The sequence below is a fragment of the Miscanthus floridulus genome, chromosome 5 (assembly GCF_019320115.1).
Source record: "Miscanthus floridulus cultivar M001 chromosome 5, ASM1932011v1, whole genome shotgun sequence".
Classification (NCBI taxonomy): domain Eukaryota; kingdom Viridiplantae; phylum Streptophyta; class Magnoliopsida; order Poales; family Poaceae; genus Miscanthus; species Miscanthus floridulus.
In genome coordinates this window covers 3229406-3244936 of record NC_089584.1, presented here as the reverse complement: position 1 = coordinate 3244936, position 15531 = coordinate 3229406, and the positions used below count along the sequence as shown (strand labels likewise).

The following is a 15531-nucleotide window of genomic DNA, read 5'->3' as shown; positions in this document are numbered from 1 at the left end:
TGTCGCCGCGCGTCTCTGTATCACGCCCGCCACCGACGGATGCGGTCGCGGGCTCACGGTGCTCCACAGAGGTCACAACAGTGCCCCTGTCTCCTTCGTCCTTGGAGGCACTCGCATCGCCACCCCTCTCCGTGGGCTCCTCCAATTCGAGCTCGGCCTCCACGTCGCTCTGGCTATCGCCCCCCTAGACCCACCGGCTGATCTCCTTCTCCTTTTCAAACCTCCTCTAGGCCTTCTTAGCTTTCTTCTTTTTCTTGGCAAGCGCTGCCTCCCTCTGGGCAGCTTGCCGAGCAGTGCCCTTCGACCCCCTCAGAAGATGCAGCTAGGATTTATAGCCCACGAGTCCCTTTGAAATGGGCAACTCAAGATCAATCAAAACATCAAAACAAGGAGGATAAGGTCATGGGAAAGAAGCATACCAAATTGGACAGCTTCGTGGCGTGAAGAGGTCCTAGCGTCACTTTAAGGGAGTCTTTATCCCTCAACTGCAGCACCCAATCGAGCTGACTCCAGACTTCATCCTTCGGCAGCTCCTCCGGTGACGCGTGGTCGGGATCCATCGGGCCGGATACTCCCACATCGGCCACGTTCTCTCCACAAATGGGGAGACCCAACGTCGGAAGAAGGTATCGAAGACCCATAACCCATTGAGGCCATGCTGCACAAGCCTCTGAAGCTCTGTCTCGGTAACCTCTAGCTTGTTCTACCGACCGGTGGGACCCCACGACCAGCTTTCCCTCCTCTCCGGCCTCATTTCGATGAACGCCAAGAATGGCGCCACCACCAGGTTCCTGATATAGAACCACTCAACGTGCCACCCCTAGTTGGAATCACAGGGGGAGTGCGCAGGTGTAGGGTCGAGATGGCGACTAGAGGGGGGGTGAATAGTCATTTCTAAAACTTAATCATGTCGGCTAACCGAAACAAGTGCGGAATTAAAACTATCGGTCTAGCCAAGACTACACCCCTCTATCTATGTTCTCTAGCACCTTGCAAAGATCCTAATTAAGCAACAAAGGTGCCGGGCTAACTAGAGCTCACCTAATCAATTCTAGGAGCAAGGTCACACAAACCTATGCCACTAGTATTTCAAGCAATGAGGGAGCTCCTACACATGCTAGTAAGCAAAAAAGCATAAAGCCAACTAAGCTCACTAGCAATGCTCAATAACAAGGCAACCAATGCCAAATTAGAGAGCACAAATACTTAGCTACATAAACTAAGCAAAGTGACTAACAAGGTTACACAAACCAAATTAGCCACGCAAGGGAGCTACTTCTATGCTACACAAGCAAGAAGGTAACTAGTGAGCTACATAAGCTAACTAATTACAAGAGCAACTACACAAGCACAATGTATATAAAAGTAATCGCAAGCTTGTGTAAGGGGATTGCAAACCAATGGGAAGAACAAGGTTGACATGGTGATTTTCATCCGAGGTTCATGTGCTTGTCAACACGCTACGTCCCCGTTGTGTCGACCGCTCACTTGGTGGTTCGGCGGCTAATTGGCATCACCTGCCAAGCCCACACGTCGGGCACCGCAAGAACCTACCCCAAAAGTGAGGGTAGCTCAATGACATGCTCAACTAGAGTTGCTCTTCGCGGCTCTCGCGGGGTGAGCACAATGCCCCTCACAAAGCTCTTCTCCGGAGCACCGCACAAGCTTCTTGCGGGCTTCGGCGGAGACCACCACCAAGCCATCTAGGAGGTGGCAACCTCCAAGAGTAACAAGCACCACCGGCTTGCAACTCGATCACCTAGTGCCACTCGATGCAATCTCACAATGCAACGCACTAGAATCACACTCACTCGCAATCGATTCTCACTCTTTCAAGCACAAGTGAGTTAGAGGGCATCCAAGCACTCCTACACAAGCCACATAAGCGTGAGGGTGCTTAGCAACCAGCCCAAGGCCGGCCACACACTCCTTTTATAGCCCCAAGGGCTAAAATAACCATTACCCCTTCATTAGGCAAAACACGCACTGACCGGACGCATAGGTCATAACGACCGGACGCACCTCTCCCAGCGTTTGGTCACTTACAGAGAGGTTCCAGCGATGTTTTTCAGCGATCAGACGCGTCCGGTCATCACTGATCGGACTCTCCCAGCGTCCGGTCGCTTTTGGACATGCTAAAAACACTGACTGGACGCTGTGACCGGACCCGCAGGTGCTGACCGGACACAGACCCTTAGCGTCGGGTCGTTTTTCGAGCCTGCGTCCGGTCACAGACCTTTCAGCGCTAAAACGGCTATAACTCTTAGCTCCGAACTCCGATTTCGATGATCTTGGACATTTTGGAAAGCTTACTCAGAGGGCTAGACATCCCATATGCATACTTGATCCAAGTCATAATGGATCAAAACACTATTCTAATCCAAGGACCATCCTATAGTTCAGAGTACACCGAAAAACCTTTTTCTCTTCTCTAAGTTGATTCACAACAACTCTAACTTCTTCTCCTTTGCAAATGTGCCAACACCACTAAGTGTGCACCACCATATGTATGTGTGTTAGCTTTTCACAAACATTTTCTAATGGATTAGCCACTCAACTTGACACGCCACTCGATCCTAGCGATGATGCAAAGTTAGATCACTCGAGTGGCACCAGATGACCGATATGCAAACAAGTTTGCCCCTCTTGATAGTACAGCCATCTATCCTAAACCCGGTCATCAACTTCTCTACACACCTATGACTGGTGAAATAAAATGCCCTAGATTATACCTTTGGCTTGCGTATTCCATTCCATCTCCTCCAATGTCGATGCAACACATGCACCAATATGATCAACAATGATATGATCCACTTCATATCATCATGTGATCATATTGGTTCATTGATCTTGACTTCACTTGCTTTTCGCCGTTGCCTTCATCCATCGACGCCAAGTCTTGCTCAAGCTTCACCGCCACCCGATCCATCGCTCCAAAGCCTCCGACTTGCCCTTCACGCTTGCAACCAGTCCATCAAGCCAAGTCTTGTCTTGATCTTCTCTACCTTGATCACATGACTCAATGTCATGTCTCATGTGCAATAAGCTCCTTCATCATCACATGTGTGAGCTTTGCAACATCTCCAAGTCATTTTCACCTTCATGGCATATGTTGCTCACACATATGTACCTGTGGACTAATCACCTGTGTATCTCACATAAACACAATTAGTCCACCTAGGTTGTCACTCAATTACCAAAACCACACAAGGACCTTTCAACAGGGTAGGGGGTCGATGGCTTCGGCTTCTTCTACAAGGCGAATCCCCCAACCGGCACGGTTCTGGGTGGCTTCCCCTCGGACAGGGCTCGCCCACTAAAGATCCGCTGGAAGATATCCACGTGCGGCTCCATCCTGAGGAAGGCCTCGTGGACAAGGACAAAGCCGGCGATGTGTAGCACCCCAGTCGGGTTGAGGTGCTACAACTCTAGACCCCACTCATTGAGGAGCCCGCGCAAGAACCAGTGCGCGGGATACCCGAGCCCGCGCTCGTGGAAGGCGAGGAAGGATATGACCTCATCGGCCTAGGGGTGTGAACAACCTCCCCCGGTGTAGGAGCCCTCCAATGCACCACCTCCTTCGATGGGAGTAGCCCCTTCTTGGCAAAGGCGGCCAGCACCTCTTCATCCATGCTGGAAGGCCTCCAGTTTGACATTGCACCTTGGATTTACGGACAAATTTGTGAGTTTTTTTTCTCTCCCTCGCTTTGCCCTCCTCTCTCCTAGAAACCGTCGTGGCACACGAACATGCTTGGCAAAAATGAGGAAGGAGAAGAGGCAGCGGTTGAAGAAAGGCTAAAGAATGAGAGGAAACCCCCCCCCTTCCCCCTATTTAATGCGGGAAGGCATGCGACAGGACGTGGCCCCTGGCTGATGGGACGCGCCCTGCCCAGCGAAACGTCGCCTGGTTAACGGGACGTGGCCGGGTAGGGCCCACCACTACCGCAACCTGGGCGCATGAAACAAGGTGCAACCGCACGCAAATGACCCTTCGCCTTCCCAGACAGGGTTTGGAAGGGCCCACCAATAGAATCTCCATTGAGGAGAGGCCAACGGGTCACCCAATTCGATCGGACGGCTCAGGCGGCTACCAAGAGACGGGTAGGGAGCAGTGGGATGCCCCATGCAGGCTACACCGACTTCATCACGAACAACGTGCATGGATTCCATTCGGACATATCCGATAAGAGCTCCCCGAACCCATCACTCGAGCCATCGAGGTAACTTTACCAAACCCTCTTTTTATTTTCTAGTGCATGATCATTCATTCATCCATTCTCATGCATGCATTCATACATTCATCCATACATTCATCCCATACATCTAAGCATTACCTATGCAATTATTGCATCACAACGCTTCGTATTGCATCACGAAGCGGTAGTCGTCGCATTCGATATGAGCGACAACCGACCAAGGTTCGAAGGCCGGTCCGCAAAGGGCTCGAGGCCACCTCGCGTCAAACAGAGCTAGGGGAGAAAATGCAGATGAGCCCCAGCGGCCCTTGCTTGATCTGCTCTGAAGCAGACATGGTCATCTCGACCTTCTCGTCCGATCCTGACCTCGAGCCATGCCCATAGAATCTCCATCGAGGGGAGGCCAGCGGGCCACCTGAGTCGGTCTCTAGAACGACCCAGGCATCTGCCGGGAGGCGGGTTAAGGAGCAGTGGAATGCCACATGAGGGCTATGCTGACCCCGTTACGAATGATGGACCTGAATTCCACTCGGACGTGCCCGTTATTAAGCTCACCGAGCGCATCACTCAAGCCATCGAGGCAAGCGACGTTCGCTCAACCCCTCTGGTTGCGGAAACCACGGACGGGGTAACGCACGAAACACGACCGACCCTTGCCGAGCCCAATGGGGCTCGGGGGGCTCGAGGAAACCGACCCTGGCTCCAGAATCCACTTGAGCCATCGAGGTTGCGGTCGGAACAAACACGGGCGAAATACCCCAAGAGGAAGGAACACAAGAGTCCATAGCCCCAGAAAAGAGTACCAAGGTGCTCAGCCTCCGGCCGACTCTTCAACCGGCTGTAGGCTCGGGGGCTACGCCCACCTCCGTCTCGCCCGACCCCTCAGCCACGCCCGACGCCTGGGTTGACGCCCGACACTTGGGTTGGCGCTTCATCTCGCTCGACCCCTCGGCCACGCCCGACACTTGGGTTGGCGCTCCGTCTCGCCCGACCCCTTGGTCGCGCCCGACACTTGGGTTGGCGCCCAACACTTGGGTTGGTGCTACGTCTCACCCGACCCCTCAGTCGTGCCCGACACTTGGGTTGGCGCTCTGTCTCCGTCTCGCCCAACCCCTCGGCCGCGCCCAACACTTGGGTTGGCGCTCTGTCTCGCCCGACCCCTCGGTCGCGCCCGACACTTGGGTTGGCGCCCGACACTTGGATTGGCGCTCCGTCTCGCCTGGCCCCTCGGCCGCGCCCGACACTTTAGTTGGCGCTCCATCTCGCCAGACCCCTCGATCGCGCCCGACACTTGGGTTGGCGCCCGACACTCCCGACCCCTCGGCCACGCCCGGTACTTGGGTTCGCGCTACGTCTTGCCCGACCCCTCAGCCGCGCCCGACACTTGGGTTGGCGCTTGACACTTGGGTTCGCGCTCTATCTCGCCCGACGCCTCGGGGTCGCTCTCGGTCTGGTCCGACGGCGACCCAGAATCTTACACCCACTGGGTGCGCTCGTGAAACGAGTGTAAACAGCCCCTTCATGACTTCACAGAAGTCCCAAAAGGTCTCGGGGGCTTCTGTCGGGTTCATAAACGCGGGGTCCCCAATGGACCCGCTTCCCTTCAAAAACTCGGCCCAGCAGACGGCATAGCAACAACGCTCGCCTCCCGGGCCGGCCCATATACATAATGACAGGCCGGGACAACGATCCGGTCCTCGACTAGAAGCCCTGGCGAAGGAGGGGGCGAGGTCCGACTCCGACCTCCTTTTCCGACCAGAAATATGCTGGACCTCTACTTACGGTTCTTCCCCGACCAACGCGGTTGGGGCCAACTAGGAACGACCGACCAGGGACGCCCACTCGGTGAGGGCCTAGGGATTAGGCAGAGAGATAAGGTAAGGCGCTCAAGTCAACCGCAATACTAAGGACCGTACCCTGCCATGCTCTGCGCACCTTTAGGACGGTGCCACCAGGCCATGCTAGACGGGCACTATGCAACCTTCTAGGCGTGTCAGAGCACAAACAGTATTGTAGACGTAGACGTTTGCCGTATCAGGCGAACACGGTAGAGCCTGCCACATGCGTCTGACAAAAACAGTATTGTGGGCACCGACGACCGTCTCGTACCTGACAACGTGAGCAACAAGACTAGGTAGCACACGTATACATTCTCTCTTTCTCTTACTTGTAAGGCCATTCCCTTCAACTATAAAAGGAGATGCACTCTCTCCTCTCGGGGGGACGTTCTCTCTTGCTCTAGAGAACCGGAGCACTCGAACAGCTCAACGGTTCTCCAATACTTAGCGCACGTTAGAGCACCCGTCACTCTCGGCTGCTTCGGTTCAGAGTTCGACCAGGCCTTTAATACCCCCTTCTCATTCCTACTCGTTTGTAACCCCACAGCAAACTTCGAGCACCTAGGCTCAGGAATAAAGTCACCGACCGACCGAAACTGGACGTAGGGCACTTTGCCTAAACCAGTATAAATTCTGCGTCATTGAGTGCTAAGCCACATCCGATCACAACCCACGGCAAAACTATAAATATTTACTTGTTGGTCACTTTTCGCACTGACACTTTCCTTATTTGAATATATATATGCCTTTTATTTTACTCAAGTACTTCATTCAAGTGTGCTTACTTTAGTCAACGGCTCAAGCACCAGGGGTCGTGAGTTTTTTGCGCAGTTTTTGTCGTGGCTCGATCCGGCCACTACGAAGGGCTTGTGAGATGGGATATTCCTTCATTCCTACCGATGGAGGTTTTGCCTATTCTCGTTCATAGAATTAAAACCGTCTTGGCAATGAGTTCGAAGGCGGTGGATCTTGCGGCTTCAACAAAAGTTTGGTGTCTCTTATCGGCGGTTGAAAGGGACATGGCTTCGATTCGGTTCCTGCTTTGTGGCAGCATCAGTCGGAGAAGTGATGTTGAAGTCTTGAAGATGACTAGTACGAGGCGTAGGTGAAACACTACTCACAAGACAGTTCCAGTTCAATACATAACAGGACAAACAGCAAAATTATTTGTACAACAGGCACATAGGACATGCTGGGTAGCTTGTGACCCGATGCACTATTCTGTCTTAGGACTTCCTTATCAGGGATGCTGTACTGTACCTCGTGCCAGCCTCAGGATCTCCCGTCGGCATCGTCAAGTAGCGTAGCCGGTAGAGGCATGTGACACTGTCGGCAATTGCGCCACCGACCCGCTTCCCCTCGAGACACAGCTCCGCATAGTTCTCATAGAAAGTGGTGACTATTTTGTGCTTTGCGAGCTGACGAACGCTTATGAGATTCTCCTGGAGTCCAGGAACGAGGTACACACCTTGGATTTTGATGTACTGTGTATGTATGTCGCCAATCTTATGGACGAGCAGCCGGACGCCATCTGCTGCTCTGACGGCTGTTCCGGCAGGTGGATCCCGAAGGTTACAAAGAATTCTAGCGTCGCCCACAGCATGGTGGGTGGCGCCTGAATCCAACCAGAGAACCAGCACCAGGGGAGCCAGTGGTTGTTGTTCGGACAGCACAAAAATTTTGGAGTCACCCCGTTCTTCAATGGAACCACTGGAGTTTAGAGGCCTTCCTCCGTCCACACTGGCCATGGAAAAAAAAAAACTAGACTTAATAATCAGTAGAAATGTTGTCAAGTCTCGATTCAAACAAGTTCCTTTTTACAACACTGTTGCAATTGTAGCAAGAGTTGAAGACGAGCTGTGAATTTGAGTATTTGACTAGTTATCAGCTAGTTCTACAAAATGCACTGGCAGATCAGTTTAGGCATGCCAGCATGTTTTTTTTTTCTGTCAGCTGTTGCACTCGGAGTACAATAAAACATGCACCAAACAGATAGTTGTGGATCTTTAGTAACTTTATTGTAAAAGGTCAAAATTTCAGGAGAGGTGCAGTAGGCGCTGGGGCCTTGAGGCGACTTCCAAATGACGCTTTACTTTTCTAATCTTGATATTAATTAGTTCGCTGTAATCCTCCTTCTTGGAGTCATAACAGAATCTAATTGCTAAATATTGGTTTTAACTAAAATAACTGCACAGAATAGCAGGGTACATCATAAATAATGACTATTTGGCTATTTGGCACCAACTACTAAGTTCAGCCAATTCCAAAGATGGTCGCATACAAAGTGGATTTCATTATTCATCAGGAAGTAGAGTACTAACAATAATAATTGAATAAAGCTATTGTGGTTAGTTGAGGAAGCAGAATAATTAATTAACATACTTGAAATCGGGCGGGTTGGACGGCCAATCGGGCACGAACTCGTGGAGGGGATGGCAGTGCAGCCGGAGGTAGTCGCGCCAGTTGTGCACCGTCTCCTTGCGCAAGTTGAAGCTCGTGGACAGCCGTATCTTCCTGGCCGGGTCGTCGGAGTACAGCTTGGCCTTCTCCTCCGGCGGCAACCGGAAGAACTCGCGCCCCACGGCCATCACCGACGCAATCAAGTCGGCATGTATCCCATGGTCGAGGACCTGGAAGAAGCCGTGCGAGCGGCAGGCGTCGCCGATGGCGGCGACAACCGCGACGCGGTCGGGGTTCCCTAGGTCGACGACAGGGATGCGCGCGCCGGTGACGACCTCGGCGAGGCGAGGGCGCTGCGCCTCCGGCAGGGTGTCGTCTGGTTCAAACCTCTGGAACATGTGCATCCCCGGCAGCGACAGCGACTGGTCCCCCTCATCTTCCAATCCATCCTTGCTTGTCATGGTCCTGAAACGGATATAGACGGTGGTGAAGGCTGATCAGGAAGACGTTATCGAGTCCCCTTTCCCGAGAGATGCTGCTATCAACAACAATATTTCCCCTAGTTTCTTTTCTAGACGAAGAAAAGATGATCTGGGTAAAAACGAACCTGTACTTGCGGAGATGAACCATGGCGCGACGCTTGAGCGGAGGGTCCGCCGCCGCGAGGGTGAGCCCGGTGATGGCGGCGCTCTAGGGTTCGCTCCTCTTCTTCCTCTTGTCCACCGAAGAAAGGTGCCAGCAGAGCAGAGCATATAAAGAGAAGAGCAGCTCCTTTCTATCATCATTTTTTTGCATGGAGACCCTCGCTTGATTTACAAATTGGTGCTACCTCCTCTTTTGTCTAGTTATTCTTGAAAAGACCTTATCAACTCCTCTTTTGTCTAGTTATTCTTGCGGAAAAGACCTTATCGACTCCTATTTTGTCAATTTTTTTGGCATGGCGGCCCTCGCTTGATTTACAAATTGGTGCTACCTCCTCTTTTGTCTAGTTATTCTTGAAAAGACCTTATCAACTCCTCTTTTATCTAGTTATTTTTGCGGAAATATCAACGCCACCTGAGTGCGTTATACACCAATTTTTTTTTTGAGTGAACACCATGTAGTACGTTTTACAGTGTGACTCCTTTTTAACAATATTTTCTTAAATAGAAACATGTGCATGCTGGTTCTCTTTCTTCCTTTTGTATTATATATATAGACAACAAACTCTCCGTAGTGGATGCAAACTTACACAGTGCAAGCTATCACAGTGCAAGCTATCGATACTACAAAATATATATTAATTCAACAAGAAGCATATCCTTGGTTAGAAAGAAACCGTTCAACAAGGACAACGCTGGACAGGTCAGCTAACTTCTTCCTTTGGAAATGCGACCGTCATAATAACGATGATTAAGGCTTTATTTGGATCCATACAACATTAGCATTAACAACTATTTTTTAGCTTGTTTTTTTCAGTCGGAACAGTGTTTTTCTCTCACAACAAATCAGTTGGAACAGTATTTCTGCTTATTTTTTCAGCAAAACGAACGGGGCCAATAAAGTATAAGGTTTGGGTCAAACATTGAGAATATATAAATCATAAATAACTTTTAAGTTGTTGAGTTTGAAAATATGAAAGCCATATAAATAGATTTGTCTTGAAAAATACTTTCATAAAAATATACATATATCACTTTTTGATAAATATTTTTATAAAAATAAGGAGTCAAAATAATATTTTAGAGATCGTATCGCTATGAAAACGATTTTATTTTATTTTTAGTACAGAGGGAGTATGTCATACTGTATGTGAAGGGAAAGAGAAGGTCAATAGTCAAACTCGGTGTGGCCCCGCAGAGCAAGACACGCAGGTGGTATAGTTACTGGAATGCCCCCGCGCAAGCATCGAACAAGAGAGAGAACAGGAGACTCGAATGGGCCGTCGTCTTCGCCGGTGGTGCGTCTTCGACTCGACCCCCTCACCTGTGACCTCATGCCGCAGCCCTCCACGGCGACGTCGCAACATATTTCTGTTATATTTTTATTGCCTTGACTTATGCTGGTCTGAATGGCATATATATGGTACAAGTGTTCTGGGAACGATTCTTGAAAAAATTCTATTATATTTCAGATAGCCTATATGCTCTAACACAATTCTGCAAAATATCAATTCTCCCCGTACAAGTGGAATTCGGTCAGTAACAAAAGTATATGTTGATAGAAATATATAATAATTCACCTCTTTTTAATCTTTATAATTGACTCCGTGAGCCAAAACGGACCTGCTCTACTCCGTGAGCCAAAACGGACCAGTACCAGCCCCAAACCTCTCCGCCTTGCCCTCTCCCGTTGCAGCTCTGCGCGGTGGGCTTCTATGGGCTGGACAAACAGCGTGGCCTGCTAGATGGAAAGTGTAGAGAGTCAAATCGTTAGATGCAAATGGACGGTTAGATTTTTACGACTGCAGCCATACATGGATGGGGTTGAAGTCAGCCGATCTGAATCCTCGAAGGATCAAGAGAGAGAACAGGAGACTCGAATGCCGCCGTCGTCTTTGCCGGTGGTGCGTCTTCGACTCGACCCCCTCACCTGTGACTTCATGCCGCAGCCCTCCACGGCGCCGTCGCCGGTCGTCGATGCCCCTCCCTCCAGGTACTCCCCGGCGCACGACCCCTCATCCCCTTTCTCCCGCTTTCCCCCGATTCCTTCCTAAATCCAGGCATCAGTCTGAGAAAACTGACTCGATTGCATCCCCTGCATCTCCATCGACGAAGCGGGGTCGACGCGAGGTCGTTGCCGCCCGAGGTCATCCTCGACTCCGGCGCCGCCATGCACGCCACGGGCTGCGCGGAGCTGCTCTCCGGGCCGACGACGAGGCCCGCGCCGGAAGGAAGCGGGTCGTTCCGCACGCGCGGCGGCGAGGTCCTGGACGCCGTCGCCGTCGGGTCCGTGGCCACGCCGCGGTTCCTCGTGCATCAGGTCTACCAGGTCCCCGGGCTGGGGCGGGGGGAGCGCGCCGTCGTCGTCGTGTCCGTGCGCCAGCTCACGCGGCTGGGCCTCGCCGTCACCTTCGGCTGCGAGGCCTGTGACGTCAGGGACCGGGGCACCGGCGCCCTCGTCGGGGAGGGCCGCCTGCGGGAGGAGGACGGCTTCTACTACCTTGATTATCTCAGGGTCCCTCACCCTCAAAGCTAGCTGAGGCCTCTTGCCTCGCCTCCATGGTCATTCTCTATCTGTACTTAATATTGTTTCCTTGAAGTCGAGAAGTCAATATTTCAGATGGGTTGTTTCTTAGGGCTATCTGTTATGAACTCAGATGATCAGTGTCGCATTGCTGTTATGAACTCAGATGATCAGTGTCACATTGGGATTTGGGATTGGTATTTCATTCCAATTTCCCAATTTAGGTATCTTCCCATCGATCCTGCACCTGTGTAATCTTTAGGATTATGATTTATGGGACCAGACCATTGGAATACTTCACCAATGATTAATATGTTGCAGTATATTTTGAAGTTCAAACTAAATTTCTGTATTACTTAAAAGTCATGTTATTTTCAGTTTCTTTTCTTCTTCTTCTTGCTGATTAATTCATGAGTTTTATATGTTGTTTTCAAGTTGGCATCTTATATATTCAGCTCTGCTCTGAATGTACTATAATTCACTTGATACTTCTTTGCTCGTATGTTGTGGAACCTGGATATCATTTGTCATTTTAGGCTCTGTTTAACGTTTACAATGATAATTATTCTCTTGGTTATATGACCCAAAGTTTTATTTCTTCTTTGCAAGGAACATTACCTAAAGTTCATTATACTTGATTTATTCCCGACATGTTCAGTTTTCAACATGTTTACGCCTCTGTTCAATTTTATTTGGTTTTATTGCTGGGCAAACTCATGTAGTTAGGCTAGTCACGCACTACCAGTTATGTGCTTATTATTTATGATATGAATCTTATGTATTATCACGCAAAAAAAACAACTTTATCAAAAGGGACGTATACAACTTACAAACAAATCTTCTTTTTCGACGATTTGTGGCAAATTCAGTAATTCAGAAAGAGTGCCGGAAGCAACAACTAGTCTCATGTACGATACGGAGTACCGAGGCTTGCCTGAAGATTTGCATTTTGAAGCTTCAGGCTTGTGGTCCTGGAAGGCATGCACCAGCTTTCTGGAACAACTCAATTCGAGCCATAGCTCCTCGAGGAGGTGCCGATGACCCATCCTGCTTGGCCGCTCTGTCTCTGAAATTGGCAATTACCATTTCCATCAGGGTGTATTGCCATTGCATCTCCCCAAGCCTGTCCAGGATCACTACTGTAAGAATGTAGGGCTTGTCTGCTCAAAGAAAGGGCGGCTGCATTTTTTTATTTATAATATCAAGATGAAATGAAACTACAATTTTCCTGAACAATGATTGGGACCTGTATGGTCCTTAAAACATTATAGTCGACATGCATGAGGTCTTACCGCCGGTCCTAACAGTTCTCGACCAACCATGCCCATCAGGTATCTACTATGTCACTACTCACTAGCGATGATGTCCAGCCTCTGATCCATGAAACTCACAGCCCCAATAATCGAGTGATGATCAAACGACTGGGGAGTGGTGACTCTGAATATTTGGAAAGGCAACTCGATTCCGGGAGTCAAGGCATTTTAACCCTCCAGTTGGACTCCCGGGAGCTAATGTGAGTGACTATGGTGAATGAGTTGTTTGTCTTGTCCCAGGCACGAGAGTATGGAATGAGCTGCTCATAACGGACACCTTTGTTCAGATGGATGCAGACGAGATTTTGAAAATTAAACCGGGTGATATATACACAGTAGTTTGGCCTGGGCTTCTGAAAGAAATGGCGTCTACTCGGTGCGATCTGCATATATATAGGGCATTGAAAACTGACCAAACTGCGGAGTGAGGAGGCTCTTGCTCAAATTGCAAATTGTTCGAGCTGTTCTAATAGTCCGAGTTCTTTTGGTGGAGGCTTTGGCAGGCACACAAGGAGATTACTGGGAAGAAGTTACCAAATTTATATCCTTGTACCTGGTCAAACAGCCTCTTGCAGAAATGCAATGAAAGGCTACGTACAAAACACCCAAGTGGTTGACCCTTCCCCGGACACGTTGGAACGCAACATGCTCTAAAATGAACTTTCGAAGCATAGGCAGATATGTCGAAACTGAAAATTCAACGTAACCCCTCTTGCACTTGCTCCTTCTTCTCACAACAGGCGAAGAGAAAGTTTGCAGCTCTGGTACATCACAAATTATAAGTCATTTGATAACTTTCATGAAGAGTCAAAAAGGTTTGACCTTTTTTTTTTGACGTAACCGATCGAACTTTGGAGCATCCAGGCCGTTTTCACCGTACACGTTCGCAACTAGTAGCTGCTAGCCCTCGCCGGCGAGATTATACTGCTGAGCCACTCGTCGGCGATGTACCGGTTCGCCGCCTCCGTCAGGTGGGTGCCATCCCAGAACAGACGAGCAGATGGATCCTCGCACGTGTCCGCGCCCGGATCGCCGCAAACGATGTCCGCGTTTAAGTGGTACCTCCCCGGCCCTCCACAGCAGCCGGCAAGAACATCCTCTAGGAATCCTGCAACACGTGCATATAATATACAATCATTCACCAAGCAAGCTCGATCGAATCACACTCCTACACATACTGTGCATAGCTGCGGCGAATACTGACCATACTTTCCCGGCGACTCCACCATCGCCATGACGGGGCTGAAGAAATCGGCGTAGGCGACCTCGACGTCCGGGTGCCTGGCTCTGATCTTCCCTAGGGACTCCTGCAACAGAGTGTTGTGGTGAATGGACAGCTCGTTCATCTCCTTGAGGCACCCTGTCCGGGGGTCGTAGCTTGCCGGGTCGGCGCCGTCGAACAGGACGAGGAACGGCGGCACGCATCCCGCCGGAACCATCCCGGAAACCACCAAACGTGTCGCCCCGTGCTCGATTAACCTCTGGTGACCAACTTATGGCACGTTAGTGTGATGGTGGTCCTGTGTGTGAAGTAGTTGGCTAGTGGAGGGAGTGGTGATTACCTCGATGGCCATGGAGATGGTCCCGACGACGTCCTGAACCAGTGATCTGGCCAGCTGAACGCTCTTCGATCTGGCCAACGAAAAGGAGTAGTCGTTGAAGCCGAGCTCGCCCACCAAGAAGAGCGAGCTGCCGAACAACTCCTGGCACTCTGCGGCGGATCGTCGTCCATCAGTTCCTCTGTTCACCACCAGGTTCAGGGAGAGGAGAGAGGCAATTCACCTTTGGGCGTGGCGCAGAGCGAGGGCTTGAGAGACTCGAACCATTGCAGCTGCACGCTGAGGCTCACGTTAATAGGGAACAGGGCCTCCCCGTCGTGGTGGAAGAAGCTCGCGTCGACGGCGGTGGCGCTCCCCACCGCGAAGTTGGCGCCGCGGCGGAGGCTGCCGTCGCCGTGCCCGTGCGCGAGGAAAGGAAGCACCAGCGGCAGGTCCAGGAGTTCAGCTACAACAGAACAGAGCATACATCACTCATCGAATCACATACAGAATGTGCAGAGTAGACATGACCGCGCGCGGAGCACGCACGCACCGATGAAGTCGACGACGAGGCGTCCGTCGCAGTTGCGTCCAGTGGGGCGGCCGAAGAAGGTGGAGCCGTAGGGCGGGCGCATCACGGGGTCGGCGACGTCGTACCATGCGAAGGCCACGGGGTTGTTGCCCGTGTCGGTGTAGGAGTCGCCGAAGCTGAAGATGGAGTCGTAGCGCCGCCCGACGGCGCCGAGGGAGGGGCGCGCGGCGGCAACAGGCTTTGGCGACGAAGACAAGAGAAGGAGTGACTGGAGCTGGAGCAGGAGGAGCGCGACGGCAGCGCGCTGCAACAAGTCGCCCATGTCGCTTGCTCGATCTGCCCGCCGTCCAGCGGCCCGCCGGATAAAAAGGTGGAGGCGGCGCGGTGGCGTCGTGTGATGTTGCTGTCACTGTGGTCAACGGTGTCTGCATCATAACCTTCCATATCATTTGCATCATAGCCTTCCATATCATTTGCATCGGGAAAATTACTTGTCCATGGACCATATCAAGCACACACAGAGTCTTCCACAAAAGTTGCCTAGCCACT

General features: G+C 51.1%; 3 protein-coding genes across 3 annotated transcripts; 1 reads left to right on the top strand and 2 right to left on the bottom strand.

The window, feature by feature from the left end:
- Positions 1 to 7105: 7105 nt before the first annotated feature.
- On the bottom strand, positions 7106 to 9180 carry LOC136451350 (uncharacterized). The gene is made up of 3 exons (XM_066452058.1): positions 9042 to 9180; positions 8417 to 8899; positions 7106 to 7774 (listed from the first exon to the last, which is right to left on the bottom strand). The coding sequence occupies exons 1-3, from the start codon at positions 9062 to 9064 to the stop codon at positions 7261 to 7263; spliced, it is 1020 nt and encodes a 339-aa protein (XP_066308155.1). The 5' UTR covers positions 9065 to 9180; the 3' UTR covers positions 7106 to 7260.
- A 1730-nt stretch (positions 9181 to 10910) lies between these two features.
- LOC136451349 (uncharacterized) lies at positions 10911 to 12159 on the top strand. Its single transcript, XM_066452057.1, has 2 exons — positions 10911 to 11068; positions 11191 to 12159. The coding sequence occupies exons 1-2, from the start codon at positions 10956 to 10958 to the stop codon at positions 11609 to 11611; spliced, it is 534 nt and encodes a 177-aa protein (XP_066308154.1). The 5' UTR covers positions 10911 to 10955; the 3' UTR covers positions 11612 to 12159.
- A 1496-nt stretch (positions 12160 to 13655) lies between these two features.
- On the bottom strand, positions 13656 to 15430 carry LOC136451348 (GDSL esterase/lipase At5g45910-like). Its single transcript, XM_066452056.1, has 5 exons — positions 15004 to 15430; positions 14695 to 14916; positions 14475 to 14623; positions 14117 to 14393; positions 13656 to 14020 (listed from the first exon to the last, which is right to left on the bottom strand). Exons 1-5 carry the CDS (start codon positions 15302 to 15304, stop codon positions 13803 to 13805), a joined length of 1167 nt encoding a protein of 388 aa, XP_066308153.1. The 5' UTR covers positions 15305 to 15430; the 3' UTR covers positions 13656 to 13802.
- Between the last annotated feature and the right edge of the window lie 101 nt (positions 15431 to 15531).

What these genes read in the sequence shown, in the direction of transcription:
- LOC136451350 (XM_066452058.1), bottom strand. Translation starts at nt 9,064, where the DNA reads ATGGTTCATCTCCGCAAGTACAG. An exon ending in GTTCATCTCCGCAAGTACAG is followed by an intron (nt 8,900 to 9,041) that starts GTTCGTTTTTAC and finishes TATCCGTTTCAG; the next exon opens with GACCATGACAAGCAAGGATG. An exon ending in TCCAACCCGCCCGATTTCAA is followed by an intron (nt 7,775 to 8,416) that starts GTATGTTAATTA and finishes TTCCATGGCCAG; the next exon opens with TGTGGACGGAGGAAGGCCTC.
- LOC136451348 (XM_066452056.1), bottom strand. Translation starts at nt 15,304, where the DNA reads ATGGGCGACTTGTTGCAGCGCGCTGCCGTCGCGCTCCTCCTGCTCCAG. An exon ending in CCTCGTCGTCGACTTCATCG is followed by an intron (nt 14,917 to 15,003) that starts GTGCGTGCGTGC and finishes GTTCTGTTGTAG; the next exon opens with CTGAACTCCTGGACCTGCCG. An exon ending in GCTCTGCGCCACGCCCAAAG is followed by an intron (nt 14,624 to 14,694) that starts GTGAATTGCCTC and finishes GATCCGCCGCAG; the next exon opens with AGTGCCAGGAGTTGTTCGGC.
- LOC136451349 (XM_066452057.1), top strand. Translation starts at nt 10,956, where the DNA reads ATGCCGCCGTCGTCTTTGCCGGTGGTGCGTCTTCGACTCGACCCCCTC. An exon ending in GTCGATGCCCCTCCCTCCAG is followed by an intron (nt 11,069 to 11,190) that starts GTACTCCCCGGC and finishes CCATCGACGAAG; the next exon opens with CGGGGTCGACGCGAGGTCGT.